Source organism: Pholis gunnellus (assembly GCF_910591455.1).
Source record: "Pholis gunnellus genome assembly, chromosome: 4".
NCBI lineage: Eukaryota > Metazoa > Chordata > Actinopteri > Perciformes > Pholidae > Pholis > Pholis gunnellus.
This window is the reverse complement of record NC_136530.1, coordinates 24,279,067-24,298,327: the sequence shown is the minus strand read 5'-3', so window position 1 is coordinate 24,298,327 and position 19,261 is coordinate 24,279,067. Positions and strand designations below refer to the sequence as shown.

General features: G+C 40.7%; 1 protein-coding gene across 1 annotated transcript; it reads right to left on the bottom strand.

Moving 5' to 3' along the window:
• Nucleotides 1-534: 534 nt before the first annotated feature.
• On the bottom strand, nucleotides 535-18,550 carry slco2a1 (solute carrier organic anion transporter family, member 2A1). Its single transcript, XM_079157244.1, has 14 exons — nucleotides 18,421-18,550; nucleotides 12,664-12,801; nucleotides 11,564-11,726; nucleotides 10,880-11,092; nucleotides 9,987-10,085; nucleotides 9,740-9,879; nucleotides 8,295-8,367; nucleotides 7,981-8,145; nucleotides 7,348-7,552; nucleotides 4,712-4,859; nucleotides 2,660-2,823; nucleotides 2,188-2,252; nucleotides 1,420-1,540; nucleotides 535-1,325 (listed from the first exon to the last, which is right to left on the bottom strand). Exons 1-14 carry the CDS (start codon nucleotides 18,478-18,480, stop codon nucleotides 1,205-1,207), a joined length of 1,875 nt encoding a protein of 624 aa, XP_079013370.1. The 5' UTR covers nucleotides 18,481-18,550; the 3' UTR covers nucleotides 535-1,204.
• Nucleotides 18,551-19,261: the final 711 nt, after the last annotated feature.

Below are 19,261 nucleotides of genomic sequence, written 5' to 3'. Positions count from 1 at the left end.
GCACTAGTATTATTCAAATGTATTGTTCAGTTCGTAAGCCTCGTACCGAACGGTTTAATATGAATACGTGTATTGTTACACCCCTAGACACAAATAACCGTAGCTCAGTAGGACAGCACAGAAGGCCCAGTTATAAAATGCACGGCCCACCACTGCATTTCACACAGACTAATCAGCACTCAAATGCTAAAATACTTATACTACCTATTTTTTATTATATATCTATTCATATTTATTTGTGTGTGTCACAGTTTGTTTGTGGTCAATTGAATATGCACCAAGTGAGCACAATCTAAACTACAAAAAAATCAAATTAAAAATGTTGTCACAGGGACCCCTCGAACACACATATGGCCACACGATTATCTAAAAATAAAGGACTCACCTTGGCTGCTACTGTACTTAAGAGATGGAAATTTGAAATTAATTGAAATACCAAAACCACTGGTGTTGTAAACATTTGGTTGGTTATCTAGCCTTTAAGACAAACATAGAAATGAAAAGGACTTCACGCTGACTTGATTAATTGTACTGTATATTAGCTAGTACACATGTATGCACTCCACTGTAACCAATATAAACACACCAGCAGCGAGCATAATGTGTGCTTTTAATTCAATTTACAAGAAACAGTGTACGTTCTTGATATCTTAAAATTCATTAGCATTGCAATTCAATCAAGTGTTATATGTGATCATCGTATTTTTTGAAATTAGTATTGCAGTTATCACAGATGTCTCAGTGTATGAGACAAACATCTATAAAAAGATAAACTTAAATATTAAGCCAATACATTTAATTAGTTACAGAATATGTTCCCATTGGAAATAGAAACCTGAACAGATTTCTCCCTTATAGGAACAAGTCAGAGACAAAGATATTTACGTGTTGTTTGAACCCATCATTATTGTTGAGGTACCACACAAGAGAGGTGTTTTAGCTGTCCTCTCTTAACTTGTAATAAGTGGGTGATGTTGTCAGAGTAAATCCAATCATAAGTTTAAAGCGTCCAAAAACATTACATCTCAACTCCAGCCAGTGAAGCACCAGGTGAGGAAGTGGGCCTCCAGAAATTGAGGTCAGTGCAGGCATGTCTTGGCTGCGGCTTTCTCCAGCTGACGCAGCTTGGCTCTGCAACACTGTTCTCCGGCATGTTTACCCACCACAGCAGAACTTCAGGGGATGCAGAGGCTTGGAGCTCAGCTCAGAGCGGTCCTTCAGGCCTCTTCTCCAGACTGTACTCCTGGGTCCGCTTGGCCTTCCACCCCAGCATCATCAGTAGGACGATACCCATGACCTTATAACCCACCTGTAAGCCCAAGTACCTGCAGGGATCAGACAGATGAAGACAGATGATGTCAACAGTGGTGTGGATATATTGCCTGTGCGAGATGCGCTCTGAGTGGTGCGTTTTCTAACCGGTTCCTCAAGATGTTGTTGTCGTAGTAACCACAGCTAAACTTCTTTCCACACACGCGTCTCCACCAGATGCATGAAGTATCGATGGCTGTCCCGAAGAGAGCAGGGGCGGGCAGCCAGGCTGAGAGGGGGACAAAAAGGTGAGTATGTAGAGAGTAAACACATTTCTATCTCCATGTGGTTGAGCTACAGCCACTAGAGGGCAATCCAACATTTGCTTAGATGTTCTGATGAATGGAATTCAAAATTAAGTTCAATTTTGTTGGAGCACCGTACAGCAGCCCAACATCCCAGTGACACTCAACTGTACAAAGCCCTTAAGTGTGCAATATTAAATTAATAGGCAATTCAAATGAATAGATAGCCGAAATTAACCAATTTCTCAATTTAGTGAGAAGATTTCAGAAATTAAACTTCCCATTGACACCTTTATTTCATGTTATTTATAAAATGAAAGTTGACCTCCTATTACATAGGCATTATGAAAAATAAGAATAAAGAAATAATGAATTCAAATACTACGTAATTTATTTGATCATTAATATATTTTTCACAATTCATTCATGCAAATATTTATTTCTGACTGTTTTTTTATTTATTTAATTTTGGACCCTTTGAGGCTCCATACAACGGTGAGCTCGGAGGACATGTTGGGATTTGGAGGCTCTAGTGGACCGTTTGACAAACAGAAGCTTATCGTTAATACAATAACTAGTTATTCATACGAGTATGGCACTACACACAAACAGGATTTGTGTCCTGACTTACCTAATATTCTCATGAGTAAAAATTGAATTCCTATTGCAAATGACTTCTCTTCAGAGGGAACACATCTGAAATGAACAGGAAAAGTAATTAGATGGTCAATACCTGTGTTTTATATTGGTACACCAAGTCATTCTTCAATACAATACAATAGACAACAGCAGAAGTGACACATTTCATATTTGAAAAACAGCCATGTATTTAAAAAAACAATTAAATTAAAATTGACTTTATTTTGCAAAGGTTTTGTAAAAACCAGAAGCTACTAAGTCAATTGTTGCTTAAAACAGTATTTGTAGAAGACTAGATTAAAATATATGATTCATATGATCACAATTTAGTGTTTTTACCGGAGGACAAGCACATTATATCATCCATTAGATACATTTTGGTCATTTTGAATTTAAAAGGAATAAGAAGAAATGAAAAAGAATACACTGTAATACGTTGTTCTTCATTGTTCATCCTTCCTTACCTGAGCACCATCATGTACATGGGGTTGTGAGTGAGGCAGGCGATCAGTGAGGCCAGGGAGATGACAAGAATGACGGGGAGGAGGAGGTGAGGACAGTTGTTTGGACAGGGAGCAGGCTGGGCATTACTCTGGCTCCCTGATATACACCTGCAGTTGGTGTACAGCTGTATCCAAACAGCAAGCAAACATTATTGTTGTTATCTCGACAAAAAAAATTCAAAACAAGTTTTTGGAAATATATTTATTTGCTTTCTTGAGTGTGAGATGAGAAGATAGACACCACTCTCATGTCTGTATTCCAAATATGAAGTTCGCAGCCGGTTAGCTCTAAACGTGCTCTCAGCTTCAGAGATGCTGCGAGGTAGATTTGTACCTTTGGACAGAGCCAGGCTCGATGTTTCCCCCTGATTGCATTCTTTATGCTAAGCTAAGCCCCTCCTGGCTCTAGCTTCATATTCAGCACACAATCATGAGTGGCATCAATCTTCTCATCTAATTCTCAGAAAGGGAACTACCATAGTTCCCAAACTGTCAAAGCATTCCTTTAAGAACTGGTCAGGGATTTTAAAGGGACAAAACAGGCAAATGAATATATGAATAGCTTTTTCTGTGAAAACATGGAAAGTACATGTGTCTTACTTGTATACAGTAAGAAAGGTTGGGTTTTTGCAGCTATAAACTTCAGCTATAAATATTTTCTACATTTAAAATGGATCTTTCACCCTCAAACTACACAAAATACTTTTTTGGCTGATTTATTCAAGTAAAAATGCAGCAATAGTTAATGAAAACGGATTCAGACCTTATTGATTGCACATCTGAGTCCAAGAGAAAGAGAAAATAAATACTTCTTGGGATTAATACATTAGGTTGCTGTAGCCATCTCTGTCTGTGTTTGTTCTGCAGCATTAAACAGCAGGCTTACATGCTGACTCAAACTGACTAATACAATCTATTAGCAGTTTCACACATTCCACCCATTGGAAGATGATTCACAAGCTGTGACGTCTAAATACTGACGTTTTATCCCTCTAAAAACACCTCCTATACGCTCTGTGACTAATAAGCATTGATCAGACATTGATTGTGAGAGAGTAGCAGAGCAGTCTGTTCTGACTGCTACTATACTGGAAGCTCCTGGCTCAGGAGACACATTATGTATTGTATGTCTGCTGATATGAAATGTGTGTTCATTTAGAAGATATGTCACAAAGTCTAAATACTGGGATAACGCCCCAAGATCTAGTTTGTGTCCCAGCTCTAAAGAGGCATCTTAGGCCCTCATTTACAGAGCCTGTGCTAGGACAAGAACCAAAAACATATTCCCTCATCCCACATTCACAACAATTATATTTGATTAGAAGAGACAATTATACACTTTTTCTGCTTTAAAAACAAATTGTATATATTCTTTTTGTTTTCAGTAAATGTATCTAGCATTCCTATCTTACATGATTAGTCTGCATCAGGTAATTTCACTTATTACTGGAGATGATTTATTGTATTGTTATTCTAGTGTTGCACAAATATTCCCCAAATTAAAAAAGGCAGCCAAAAGTCAAGTTGTGTTGATGCAGCCCACTATCACAAGCATATCTTACAGACTCATATATATATATATATATATTAATGCTGGGCAAGATAACGTGTTATTATCGCATTAACGCATTAATTAATTAACGCTGACAATTATTTTATCTCGCATTAACGCAGTTTTATTTTTATTATTAAGCAGACATTTTCGTCCGGCAGTTGTTTGTGTGGTGAAGAGACAGGAAGAGCTCTTCCGTCTCTTCCTGTTTCCTTCACCTACATTCCCCTGGGTCCTAAGTCCCTCCATGCACAGCTTCTTATCACCCTCTATGTACCAACATTCATTTATAACAAATACCACACATATTACGGTAATCAGCGTTGCATATGTGTCTGACCAAAATACCATAAAAAAGCAAAAAAGAAATGATTCATTTAAATTATTTTTTAGAGTTTTTAAAGTGTTTTTGTTTGGAATATGTATAATAAGCATATCATTTAAGCAGAGGGGGCACTGACCTGAACCCTGTGGGTGTTGTTCGGGACTTTGGTGAAGTTGGTGCAGCCCGCATGGCAAGGAGAAATATACTCGACTCCATCAGAGCCACACACGGGGTTGAAGGCACTGGCGGGGCAGGAGCAGTTGGAGTAGCACAGGGATAGGGACCTGTGGAGGGCAGAGAAAACAGTTTAGAACAGTCCATGTTTCATTAGCTTGTTGGCTTTTGACTCGAATACATCCTAGTACTTTGTGACTATCAGCAACAGCAACCTGCAGTCACAAAAGGTTAAAATATGATGTGTTTCTGATGTATTATACACATCAATATTAAGTTGCAAAGAAAGCAAATAAAGTTAGTTACCATGCTAGCTTAAACACGGGGAAGAGTTTTTCTTAAAGGGACAGTGTGTAAGATTTGGTGACATCTGGCGGTGAGGCTGCAGACTGCACCCAACAGAAAACCCGTCCTCTCACTGCTCCCGTTCCACGACTGTGGCACCGTGAGCCGCTGAGTGCAAAACCGTGGTAACGCAGTTCGTCTCGCTCAGACGGTATCTGGTTTTGCAACCTCCAACTTTGATTTTCGCTCGCGCATGGATCTCATTTGCGCTCTCGGATTTTGACAGTGATTTGCCTTCATATTGACTCACCATTCTGAATAATGTTTTAATGCTTAGTTTTTACTCGCTCCCATGTCCTCTTGATAGCTGGGTTGCAACTACATGATGGTTGAAAGCACAATTATATGACAGTATTATTAGTACACCATAGCATATCATTATTGTAGAAAATGATTAAGGTGGACTCATGATAAGAATAGAGAGAATCACACACAATTTATTTTCACTGCTTCAATTGATTGAATTACTGATTATGAATAATACATATACTGATTACGCCCATACACAGATTCGCACACGCATATTCAAACTCCTAGTTGTATATGGTAAACTACACATACATGTATATACACATATATATAGTACATGATACATAAGCGCATACAGTACATATATCCTCATAAGTATCTATTAATTCGTATCAGTTAGATACTCTTTGGGCTTGTTTTTATCTACTTATTCTGAAAGAGTTGAGATAATAATTTTCGCTATAAGATCTCATTGGATGATGCGTTCCATTAAGCCTACTGCCAGCAGCACATTTAAAGAAATATCATCTGATTGATTGGGGTGATGAGGCACTTAAAATTAACCTATACATTTTCCCAACACTTACGCATTTAACTTCCTCATATGCATTCATGATCATCTCCTGCTCGTCAGCGGACAAAAAAGAGGCTCTTTCTTTGCGTTTATTTGCCGTTGTACTGTTAGAAAATCATGGTTTCGGTGATCAACGCTTCCCCCTTTTGAAGTAGGACGGGCACGCGCAAGGATCATGATTACTGACGTCTGGTTCGAATTAACGAGATTGTTTGAGCGCGGATCAGCCTTTGAGGAACCGAGATAGCCTGACATCAATCATCGGGTTAATTTAAGCTGGATGATAGGACATTTGATCGACTTAGTTGAACCACGTATGAGGAACGGGGCCCAAGCCAGAAGGGGGCGATAGCGGAGCAGCTGATGTCACCCACTCTGACCTCCAGCTGTTCTGCTTTAGGCAAACATTTCACACTTAAGTCCTTATAAGCCTCACAAATGTGCCTTCTGATACAAAATTGATAACTTAAAACAGATATTTAGTCCTTTTGCACGTTTAGGAAATACAACTTAGCTCCAAACACTAAGAGAGCCCTAAAGCTCTCTCATTCATTGTAATGTTATTTAGTTATTTCACATCTGAAAGTCTGTGACACATTCCCCTGCACCTCAGACAACAGTATGTTGGTTGATATATCTTATCCTAAAGACATCTAACCAACATGTTTCATTACAACGGCTTATTGACACTATACTCATCTCTATTTCAGGTTCTTTGGACTTTAGTTGGCCAAGACTAATATTTAAAGGCAGTTTAAGATTTTATTGTCATGAACACTTGTATACTAAAAGAAGAAACGTTCTAAACAAGTTAACAAAAAGAAACATGTTTAATAAAAATAATTTGATGTAGATTAGTTCAGTAGACACATCATATGTTCTACAATAAGAACATTTCATATCATTATGCCTTCAATTTTATTTTTAATTTTTTTTTTTTAATATTTTAAATACAAAATTACTCCACTCTGAAGTATTTTGTTACAAATTACGTTAGATTTTTAATCGGCTCTATCAAATACAAATTACAAAATACTCAAAAGTAATTGAAATACGTATTTCAATTACAAGTAATAGAAATACTGCCCATCTCCTACAATTTACATATTAATGACCTAAAACGTTAACAAAGGAATGGATTACACTGCATCAAGTCTCCCTGTATGTGTGTATGCACTCTAAAGGCTCCCAGATTTGATGAATGATTATGAAAATGTAATCATATTTCAGAAACTGATTTGGAAATTTGGGGACTTGGGAAATATAATAAGATATACAGGTTGTTTCTTGATTGTAATCCGGTTTTCACATAAGCTAAACTGAATGTGTGTGACTAACAATAAAAAGTCCCAAAACTTAAGACACCCCTTTAAGAAACAAAGCTTTTCACATAAAACCAATCATTGGAATGACCCACCCTTCTCACTCACCCATACTGTCCAATCTGGTAGTGATTGACCTCAGAGACTTTCTGCGTGGGACAGCCCATGAAGAAGAGAGGGATGAAGAGGAGGGTGGACATGGTCAGCATGGCAACGGAGAAGCGCGGGATGGTCTTCAGGGAGAGGCCGGCCTTCTTCATGATGACCCCGCCGATCAGCATCCCCACCGCGACAGACGGCAGATTCACAGCACCTGGTAACCGCGGACAGCTCAGTGATCGGCACGTAAAGTTGCTAATCGTTGTCTACTCCATGTGTCATTTTATGCGTTTCCTGACATTGTGACACAAATAGCAGGTGCAGTCTGTCCTATTGTAAAGGGTAAAGCTTTAGAAAGGAAGCAAAAACCCAAATAAAATGATTGTGTGGGAAAAGATGACAGCACAAACCTAATTCACTTTGGAGAGTGGCCATAGTGCAAGCAGGCTGACACACTCCACAGTGTCCATTAAATACATTTAACAGACCGTTTCATTGCTTTCACAAAAATGGTTCGATACAAACCACGCTGTACATCATGACTTGAATCATCTAACTGCTGACATTGATTACAAGCAGTCGACTGAAAGTAGTCTATCGTGGGATCTGTTCCTGAAGCCCCATCTTTACATTTGCACTTACCTACTAGCAGGCTGCTGTCGGCGACCGATGCACCGTACTGCCGCTCCAGAAACTTGTTGAGGAACGTAGCGAGGCCCGCGATCACGGAGGAGAAGCAGCACTGGGCCAGGACCAGCATCAGGAAGAGAGGGCTCAACAGGAGGTGGACAAACATTCTGGGAAACACTGATCAGACACAAGCACACATACTGATTACTATTGGTATCGACTTCAGTAGAAACTCTCTCTTATCTATCCATTACAGGACATGTTAAGAAAATGAAACTGTGTATCTAACAGGTGGAACCTTTGCAATCTGAATCTAATAAACGTACTTTTCAGGGAATCCAGTAAGGAGACATCTGGCTTCTTAAAGTCATCACTCAAGTCCGTTTCACTTCCAATCACCTGAAACATAACGGCAAATACCTGCTATGTAATGAATACAGTTGTACCAATTCAAACAAACAGGACATTGTGAAATTTAGAGGGTCGCTTGCAAAATCACATCAGCTCTGTTCTTAGTTGGGAAGCTTGAATCATCGGTCATCTTACACCCCCTTTGTTTGTTCATGCTGCATTCGTGAAGTCACTGACGTGGGAACATGAGAACTGACTTGACAGCTCTGTGCAATAGCTCCACAGTGCTCATGCATTCAAAATCACCCGAAGCTGTCAAACACCACAATGGAAGATTTCTGAGTTTTTGTCTCTCAAAGGGAATTTTTGTATGGCTCTTTCATACTAAAATGCATGCTCTTAGTTTTAATGTGTGCAAATGTATTTATTTCTACTGATTTTAGAGTGGATTTTAAAAGGTTGGTTCGGATGTTTTGAAGTGGGGTTGTATGAGGTCTACACGCCTCCAGTTCGACCGCCATCTCCTGTAGGGAATACATTCACAAAGATAAGTACCTCATACAACCCCAGTTCAAAACTATACCTTTATGGGTAATATGGGTAGGATTTGTCAAAGTTGGCCCTCTCCTCCCCCGCTCAACAACCACCAAAAAGCCCCCGCCCTCTGGTCTCCAGCGGGTGAAAGACATCCCCAGATTCACTCTCGTTTGAGCTTCGTCTCCTTGGAGTTTCTCCTCGCTTTATTTGCATTTTTTTTGGCACCGTTTCCACCATTTTCGTGGCTTACTCTTTGATGCATGCTTACGATCTGGCACCTGGTCGCTACATTGAGATTGACGCCCAGAAACGTCTCAAAAAACAGCAAAATGAGAAAACGCAATGAGAAGGCAGAGTCTCTGCAGATACAGACACCGCCATACACTTCTAGTCTAAGGGATGACTGATAGGGATCTTTTTTCTTCTTCTTCTAAACATTGTTCTTTTTAGGAAAATCCAACTCATTGTGCCTCTAAGTAACAGTCACTACAACAGCTGTATTATTTTTTTCCAAGTCAAGCCCTGAACAAAGTTGGGAGAGCCAAAATGTGATTTCACTCACTGGGGACAGAATCTGGCGTCACATTGTCAATGACTATCTAATGTTTTCTGCAGATTGTTAAAAGGTCAAACGTAACTCACAAATGTACAAATCAGTTCTTGGGAACTGGAATGTGTCCAGTAACATGATATGTCAGTTATAATGTGGGGTAATATGTTAACATTGAGAAACATCTTGCGCCTTCAAGACGGAGTAAAACGCAATGCTGACATACAGCCAGTAGGAGCCAGTAAAGCATGAGCGATACGCTGCAGTTCACTGAATGTTTAGTCATAAAACAGGGCTGTTTCGCTCTGAAAGATCCCTGTGAGTGTGACTTACATTATCGTCTGAAGGCATTCTGCGAGGGAAGAAGAAGTAAGGGATGGAAGTGAGAAGCAGGCAGGCGGAGGTGATGAGCAGGCCCATCCACCAGGCCCCCACCCAGCGGGGATCGCTCGGTTGCAGCTCTAGATCAGCTCCTGCAAGGAAACGTCAGTGGACACTTAAGTTCACCAGTGAGTCATCCTTCTCGCTGTAACCCAACTGTAAAATAACTTTGGGATGCCTTTAAACACATGATCATTACCTAAACCAATTTTGTCCACGTCCACAAAGATCCGCAGCATGAATGAGCCCAGCAGGTAGCCGATGACGGGCCCGAATACAGATACTGCGAACAGGATGGCTGCGAATGATAAAGGAAATGTGAGGCAGAGTTTATGTATTATTAAGTATTCTTAAGCTGTTTTACAATTTTCTTGCCAAATCGCGACACAATCTGATTTTTTGTCCAAGATGTTCACGTGGCATTATTCTTTGACATGGTTTTGTGTAGGTTTGTTTTGGCTTTTATGCATTAATAGCCCCAAAATCAATCTCGATGCAAAGCACCAATCAGTGTGCTGCTCAGAATGAACCAATCAGGTTTAGTCTCTCTACCACGTCTCCTCACTGCTCTGTGACTGAGGATAACGAGGATGGGAAGAAAAAAAATCATGATAAACTGCTTAATCTTAACTTTAAAAACATGCTGATTGTATGAAAAACATTATACCACATAATAATAAAAACATAATAACATTAGCTGGGATGAATTCAGGTTTCTAGCTGCTAAACATTTTAGTAATCGGATGCTAACTCTACCGTGCTCCTAACTGAGGTCGTTCCCTTTTCAAACTTGTGTTGTACTGCAGCAGACACACTGTCTGAAAGTGACTACATCCAGAGCTCAGAACACTGATACTGATCTATCTTTTTGTCCAGGCAACAAGGGTAGATGTAAATGTGGGAGAACATTTGAACCTCAAAATCTAAAAAACACTTTTTTTTTTAAACCCCAATGTCACAAAATACATGTTTAAAATCGGTATATTTTCAAAATGAACACCTGCAGAATCCCCAAGGACGATAGCACCGTGTACCTCAGGTTGTGTTCTCTTTTATCCAAACAAATCTACCGCTGAACTACAGGCCATTCACCTATGTAAATAGGGGAGTTGCCGGGCCCAGCAAAGTCATCTATGTAGGAGATCCCAAACGGCTGGATGGGCACCGAGCCCACGCCGAAGAGCAGCTGAGCGCTGGCCATGAGCAGCCACAGGTTGTTGGTGTCGGCCAGGCGCCTGGACTCGTCACGGCCGCAAGACTCCAGGCCGCTCGAGTTCCTCTGCAGGTTGCAAATGTCATGGCGATCTGGATCACGGCAGGTGGTCACACGCGGACGGGAGCGGGGAGGAGAAAGAAAGAAAAAGAAAAGAGTTAACGACAGGCCAGTGGATGCAGATGTCCAACTCATTTCCTGAAGCCTCTCTGGCCCTTCACTGACTCCGTCTGCGGGTCAATTTAAATAGGAAAGATTAATTACAAATTAAATGTCTTGGAGGTAACTCTAATCTTCTTAATGTTCAGGAAGTGCATAGAGATTATGAATTTCCTTCTGTTTTTTCCAAATTTCAGCTGGAGAGCACCGGCGAGTACAAAAAGCCAAAGAGCAGGTACTTGCGTGACTCCCGCTGAGTGCTACGGAGCCTTCCCTCAGACGAACCCTTACGTAAAGTCTCATAAAGTGCATTGACATATTTGTACATTCCCGAGTCCCCCTGCTCTGGACTGAGTCACACCAGCTGTCACAGCGGTGGCCTCACATTCAGGCGTTTGTCTTACTGTGTAGTACGGAGTCGTATTCGTAGGGCTGGGATAAGAAGTGAGGTAAGGTCAGCATCATGGCGCTGACGGCCATCAGCAGGCCGCCGATTCCAATGAGGCGAGGACGGTGAACGCGGTTTCCGAAGTAGCTCACGAACACAATCAGCACACTGTTGCTGATCTAAGAGACACAAACAAAAAAAAGAAGAGAGACTCATGCTTCAAAGAGGAGCCAAAGGGAGCATTGTCATTCTTTTCAAATCAATCCCGTCACTCTTCTCAGGTCTCAGTGTTCCAACATGACTAATGGACTGTCACAACCAAACATGGAAGTGGCCAGGGTTGCACTGTAATGCAAATTTAGTGGAGTCTGCGCACCACCCAGCCACAGTTCAGCATTAATGTTTTAGAAATGTAGAGGCAGAACGAATTTAAGAAATGTAAAGCTGCATCAACTGACCGTTTGGCCACTTGGGGGCAGTGGAAAGCTGGAACAACCAAACCTCTTCAGTTGATGTAGCAAACATTTGCTTATTAGCAAGATTAGCATTCATTTGTGATGAAAGTGTGCTCAATATTCACTCTTCTTGTAACTCTGTTTTGGTCTCCACCATTTCCCACCATTAATGATATATCTGTCTCTTCAGTTGCTCAAACTTTTTTTATTATTATTCTATAACCAAAATCTTTGTTTGATCTGTGTTTTCATAAAATATCATGCAATCAAGTCAGATCTCATGAATCACTTTCTATATAGAAGTGCAGCCAAATCCTGTGAGGATCCGAGCTGCAAAATAATTGAAAAAGCCTAAAGGCAGCAAATGTCAACATGGTGATCTAATCAGTCACTGGTGACCCCTGGTCATGCATACTTGAACCCTGGGAAACATTTACCGGCGCATTTAAATCCCGGTACAGGTACGGTACGATACACTTTATCATTTCCTCGGCCCCACACATCCGTAATAAAGCTGAGCCAAAATACTTCTGGCTCGATTTCAGGAATTGTGATTTTGATAAGTTGCTTGTTCTCCAATTCCTCCTCGGTCATTGGCATCCTTGAAATAAAGCTATCAATATCTCAGGCTGCGAGAGGTTATGTTGTTGTTGGCGCCTACCTCGTGGAGAGAGGAAATGGTTCCCGAGGAGTAGCTGCTGAGGCCGTAGCGTCTCTCGATTGTGCTGATGGTGCTCTTGAAGTAGGAGCTGTACAGCAGCTGAGAGAGCTGCAGGAGGCCGTGGCACAGGACAAACAGCTGGGACAGACAGACACACAGACAGGTTGAGTCTCTAGGTTATAGTCATAAATGTCAAGTGTCTTTTGTGCCATTTTCAACGGCAAGAGATGCTTAGAAACCGATCAGACTGAAAGCCTAGAACGTATTCCTCCCCAGAGGCCTAAATACTTCCAAGAAACAGAGACGCCTTCAGAGGAATCCCATTGTCATCCCATATGTGGCGTATCGGAAAAGCACCAGAGGATTCGAGTTAAGCACAACTATTTCAGCCCAGGCGACACACTGAGATGACGTTACGTTCAACCAACGGAGCGCATACTTAAAACTTCAGAAAAGCAATATTATCTGTGCAGTGAAATGCAGTGAGTGGAACAGCTGCTTCACAAAAACACATGACACCATTTACAAGTACCAACGCATCAGGCCTGGACTGCAGCCACAATTTGCACAAATTGGAAAGATAAGAAATATTTAAAGAGCTAAACTGTACATTTTCTAGACAGAAAGCACAGATGGATCCAACGAGGTGGAGTAGTAATATGAAACGTTTAAGTCTAATGGAAGTAGAATTATTGCATTCAAAATGTAATAAAAGTACAAAAGTAGAATAAAAAATAAAACTGTCTCCACCAACTAGTCATGTCGCTGTTTACATCAATATAAAATGTCATCACTTCATAATTTTATTATATTAGACATTTGTGTGAAATTGTCAAAATTACCATATCAACTTTTGAGGTGTGGTCATAAATGTAAATGTAAAATCACATCTCTTCATTCTTACGTCGAGGTGGATGTTTGAGCCAAATGTAAAAAAATTTGCCGAAGGCCTTTGTGAGATATCGTGTTCACAAGAATGGAACTGACGTGAGGTCACAGTGTCCTTGACCTTTGACCACCTAAATACATAAATTCATCCTCGACTCCAGGTGGAGAAACTCCCTCCTGAGATATCGCATCACGATAATGGAACGGATGGACGGACAACCTGAAAACATAATGCCTCCGGAGGATGAAAAACGTTAAAGTATTCATTATGTAGAATGGTCCATTTCAGAGAGTTACTTATTATTATGTATTATGAGATCATTATTATTAATTCATCAGTAAGTAAGCAGGTTTTTAATGCTGTAGCTGGTTGATATGGAGCTAACAACTGCTCGGTAATCTCTACCAATGCATCATTCATACATACATACATACATACATACATACATACATACATACATACATACATACATACATACATACATACATACATACATAGTCTCAAGCCTTTATGCAGCCTTTCACGAAATCAAATGTCATGTTATATGTCAAACAGAATCCGTACAAAATCTGAAGTGTAAAGACGACAGCCGGACCGTGGAGAGATGTGCACCGGACTATTTCTTGGCGGGCAGCCTCCAGGAAGTCACACACAAATGGAAGACTTGTAAAGTTTACTTTCCACCTCTAGTTTCAGAAGCTGTTTTGATAATAGTTTTCGCGATATGACAAAATTGTGGCGTCTTGTGACAATGCGTTAATTCATCTGGTTTTCCTTTAAACTCCAAAAGGAGTCATGAAACGTGTGTTTCACTGACGACATTTTGGATTCGTTGTCAGCCAAAGCCTGAAGCGATGCTGTATGTGTCTCCAATTGATTGCACGACTTTCCTCCTCAGATCCAGAGATATGGAGGAGATCAATGTCGCCCATCTGGATGAGCCACTCGCCTGTCTTGTGTGCCGGGATGCGTTCACAGACACTCCGATGACTTCGCCCCGAGGGCCACCAATGCACAAACGACGGCGAAGAGGAAATAGGTGTTATTAGGAGTGAGTTTGCTATGAAAACAGCGATAAATCTTAAAGCTTTCGGTTTGTTTGCCGGCTGCCAGGTCGGCGAGGGCGAGTAAACTATGTGTTTGACTCAGAACAGTTAATGCTCCTATTAAAGCTTGGCTTTACGGCTTGTTAGCACACACAATAGACGCTTTCACACTTGCTAATATTTCATCCTCATTTTCGCATCAAATGGATCCCTTTGCCCAGACAGGCAAAGAGCCTGGTGTTTGCGAGTCAGATTCTTTAACCACAGCTTCAGGTCAACTTCAAATCCTCTTGAGCCTTTAACGAAGTCGGATTTATATTTTCTTTTATTGCAGATAACGCTTGGCAGAAACGTGTTTCAGAGACAAGCCTCTGGCTTTCTGACTATTTGGCTTTCAAATTTCCGCATTAGCGTGAGAAAGTGCAAAAAACTATTTTCTTGCTCCCATGATCGTTATTAATAAAAGATTATAGCAGGTTATTTTTTTCTTGATGAAGAGTTGTGCATATTGTTGACACTTGGATAAGATAGTCATAGGATATTGAAATAAAAAAAGAGGGGCAGCAGCGATACAGCTTGTGCTGTGTGGTGATTAGGTCACACTGTGAAGACGCAGGGTTTATTATTTACCCACACTGTTAATACAAGCCTATTTGATGTCCACAAGCGGGACAGAGCTGAATCCTCCATGGATTATGTGCATATGTATCCCCTTTGAGCACTCTCTGCACCGTCTGTTTGGACATCATTGTCCCGGCCTTCGACCCTGCTGTGAGCGGAAGAATCGCGGGAAGTTCATGCTTCAATTTCAAACGCTTTTACATCAGAGACGCGTGTTGTCGCCACGATGCTGGATGTAAATGTGTTTTTTTGCTACAAAAATGCCTGACCTCCTTAAGTCTCCCAGGATACTTGAAAGCAACTAAAGCCACAGAATCACCTCCCTTCATTGTGAAACAAACATAAAAAAGGTTTTGCTGCACAATAGCATCATGATCAAAAGGAGCAATTTCTCTGTTTTAAAGCCATCGGTAAATACTAAGGGGAATTCTCTTATTTCCTTTATTTGGATGAAAAGATTGAAAACACTCGCCTGTCCACTAAATGTAAGGCTACAGACAGTAGATGGTTAGCTTAGCATAAATACTTATACATATTTGATACATTGTCTGTTTAATCAGTACAAATATACCTGAAGGGATAAAGTGATTATGGTCTAATGAGGCGGTTGTGTGCCAGACTATTGTATTTCTTGGCTGGGAGCAGTGACTGGCAGATAAAACCACGACATGTTTTCACACTTTTTTGTACCGTTTAAACAAACCAGATATAACGTGTAAATAAGAGTGCTTTAGCAGTGGTGGTAGATGGATTTTGTTATGTTTAATAGGGCTACGGCTAGCTGCTACGGCTACCCTCGTGTCCAGTCTTTGCGCTAAGCTACGCAATTTTTTGTATGGATTGAAACAACTAGATATAATGTTAATATGATGTAAAAAGTTATTTCGCGGTGCTAGTAAATGGATTTTGTTTCGTTCAAAGAGAGCTACAGCTAGCTGTTTCTTATTTGTTTCCAGTCTTTGTGCTAAGCTAACTTTGTGCTGAGCCATGCTTTTTTTTGTATAGTTGAAAAAAAAAAACATATGTGTAAATAAGAGTGCTTTAGCAGTGCTAGTAGAGGGATTTTGTTATGTTGAAATAGAGCTGCGGCTAGCTGTTTTCCATCTTTGTGGTAAGCTAAGCTAACTTTGTGCTAAGCTAAGCACTTTTTGTAATGGTCTAATCAAGCCAAGGTAGCCAGCTGCTTTTATCAGTCTTTCCATCTAAAATGGATCAGTATTTTCCCCAAAACGCTGAGCTATTGCCCGTGAGAGACGTGCTCAGGTGCACTGAGGCATGCAGAGAAATGAACAGGAGCTTTGGAACATTTCTCTCCCAGTGTTCAGGATGTAAACATCATGTGCCCCTGAGCAGAAACTTGGCAGAGATGTCCTTAAAGAGAGTTTGATGGTGTAACCCGGGCGCAGAATAGGTGCAGCCCACAGCAGATAAGCACGAAAAACAAATGTCCTGATGAAGCTGGGAAAATAGAGAGCAGAGCGCCGTACAGCATGTACTAGTGTTGGAGATGGATGAATAGGATTGCCCCCTTTGAAACCATTGTCTGCTGAGAGCAAAGTGATTTGAACTCTGAACAATCATTTTTTTAGTTGCAATTGCTGGAGAGGAGGCCAATAGTAATCAGAAGTTTTTGGCATTACAGTTTGACTGATTTAAATAATACTCCTCTGCCTCCCCTCCTCACCGCTGCAGGAATAGCTTACTGACTCATAACCTGCTGCTTCGTCTGCTTTGATCCAAACTACTCCCATTATGTAAATATATAGTGTGGAACTAAAGTTACATTCATACTGTGCAAGATGGGCGAAAAGTTCACGTCGAAGTCTCCATTTTGAGAGATGGGATGATGTCTGTGTGATCTGTTTCACCGTCCTTCACCCTCTCTATATCTGTACACCTTGGTTTCAACGGGGGGGAGACGAGAGAAGATTTGCGGTAACTGGACCCGCCGCACTCGTTGGGAGAATGCTTCAGATAAAAAACACTGACGTCTTCACCTTCTGGGAATTTAGAAGTTGCCAAAGTGCTCTCGTCCGGGCTTCCAGAGTATAGCGTATTAGTCACGCTCCATTCACACAACACCAATGACGGAGACATGTAATTTCTCGCCGAGGTTTGCCTTATTATTACTCACTGGCCCTGGAACAGACTGTTTCTTGCCATACAGTGAAGCACAGGTGTTCGTTTTGGCGCTCAGTGGGGGTCACAGTTCAGTGTTCAGTGAGACTTTGTCTGTTAGTGCCAGAGACGCAGAAAATGTATCAAACTTGCATCAAAACGTTTTTGTCAGAAGTGACATACAGATGGATTTAATGACACACAACTGTCAACATTTTACTACATCAAAAATGCATCTGAAGTAGTGACATTTCTAAAGCTGCAACAATTAGCCAATGAATCGACAAAACTAATTAGCAGCTTTTCTGATAATCGATTAGGTAATCTTTCAAGAACAAATTCTGAGGTTTGAGGCTCTCAAACATGAGAGAATTTGTTGCTGTATCTCTTCTTACAATACCGTGTGATGAATATTTAGGTGGTTTGGGACTGTTGGTCAGACAAAACATTTGATCAGTTCACACTGGGCTCTGAAACATTGATTTCTGACGTTTCACAAAGAACACAAAATCAGGACAATAATAACCAGATTAATCAATAGTAAAAATTAGTATTTGTGGCTCCTAGAGATGTTAATTTTCATAAACGATTTTTTAATAATAAGATATGAGTATTATTGTGAACGGTTTGAGGGTGACAACAATATCTTCTCACAAAGCAAAGATTAAACATTGTTCTTCTCATCATCATTAAATGACTGTTAAACATTCTCTTTTCTTCTAAAGATGTAACAAGGCAACTCAAGTTAGTTCACTACCGACGACTTAATTATTTTTTGAAGTAGGAACATTTTGACAGAGAACTTGTTTATCTAAGGTGAAGCTCTGTTTAGTCTTAGGCAACACTACCCACGAGACACTATGCACAGGTTAGCTGAGAAAGAAAACACACACACACAACGTGAAATCACTTGTCTTTTTGTTACTTCAGTATTAAATATCTGTGTAACATTATGCAATCTTCGAAAATGACACGTAACTCAGGTGCTAATATAAACAACGAGGGGAACAAGTGCTGCAGGTAAAAACAAGACGTTTCATGCTAATTAAGCAGTAGTACTCGTCCGCGCGCACTGATGCCTACCTTTATGCTGCAGCATATCGTCTTTGATTTCTTCATGGCTTTGGAGGAAAGTACGTCCATTAGTTCAGCTCTCGTCCTCGCGCGCTCCACTGAGCTCGAGCCTCTCGGGTTGTGTGTCAGAGGTTGTCTTTGTTTCCCCCACCCGCCGGTGAGCTGGACTACTTTTTTTTTTTTTTTTTGACTGTCGGTGATGTAATTGGACTCGCGTAAACGCGTAAATGTTTTGAAAGTTGTGAATTGAGAACAGACAGTCCCCGCGCGCTGATTGGCCGAGTCACTCACGCACGCACGAAGGTGTGCAACACTCACCTGCAGAGAGCGTGAACCCAACAATTAAAAAAAAAAAAAGAAGACTATTCACTGAGATTCAGGGAACATTTAGGGTCATTGTTAATGGGGAGTGTTGCCATCATTTCAGTTAAACCCGGGCTTTGTTCTCCAGCGGCGGCAGCAACAGACTTAATGCTTCATTAAGTGTGGTATGCAGCACTGGAGCTAATGAGAAAGGCCGACTGACGGACCTCTGCTCATGAATGAGTGTCAGTGTAGCTACTGGAGGCGTTTTATTTCACCACAACACACGTTCAACTAAGTGGAAACGTAGTTTAGGGGAGTTCATTTTTTACTCAACTTTCAATTAACTAAAAGATGACACAAAACATTTAGAAAACCACAAAAAGCTCAGCTTAACCTGTTTGAACTGCTAAGAATACAGTTATCACGACTATGGAATCTTCATTTATTTATTCATTCACGTTTGTCCGCTTTAAAAGGACCAGTGTATAGGTTTTGAAGGCACCTTATATTCTAAGAAAAAGGAAACAATTGTTATTTTCAGGGG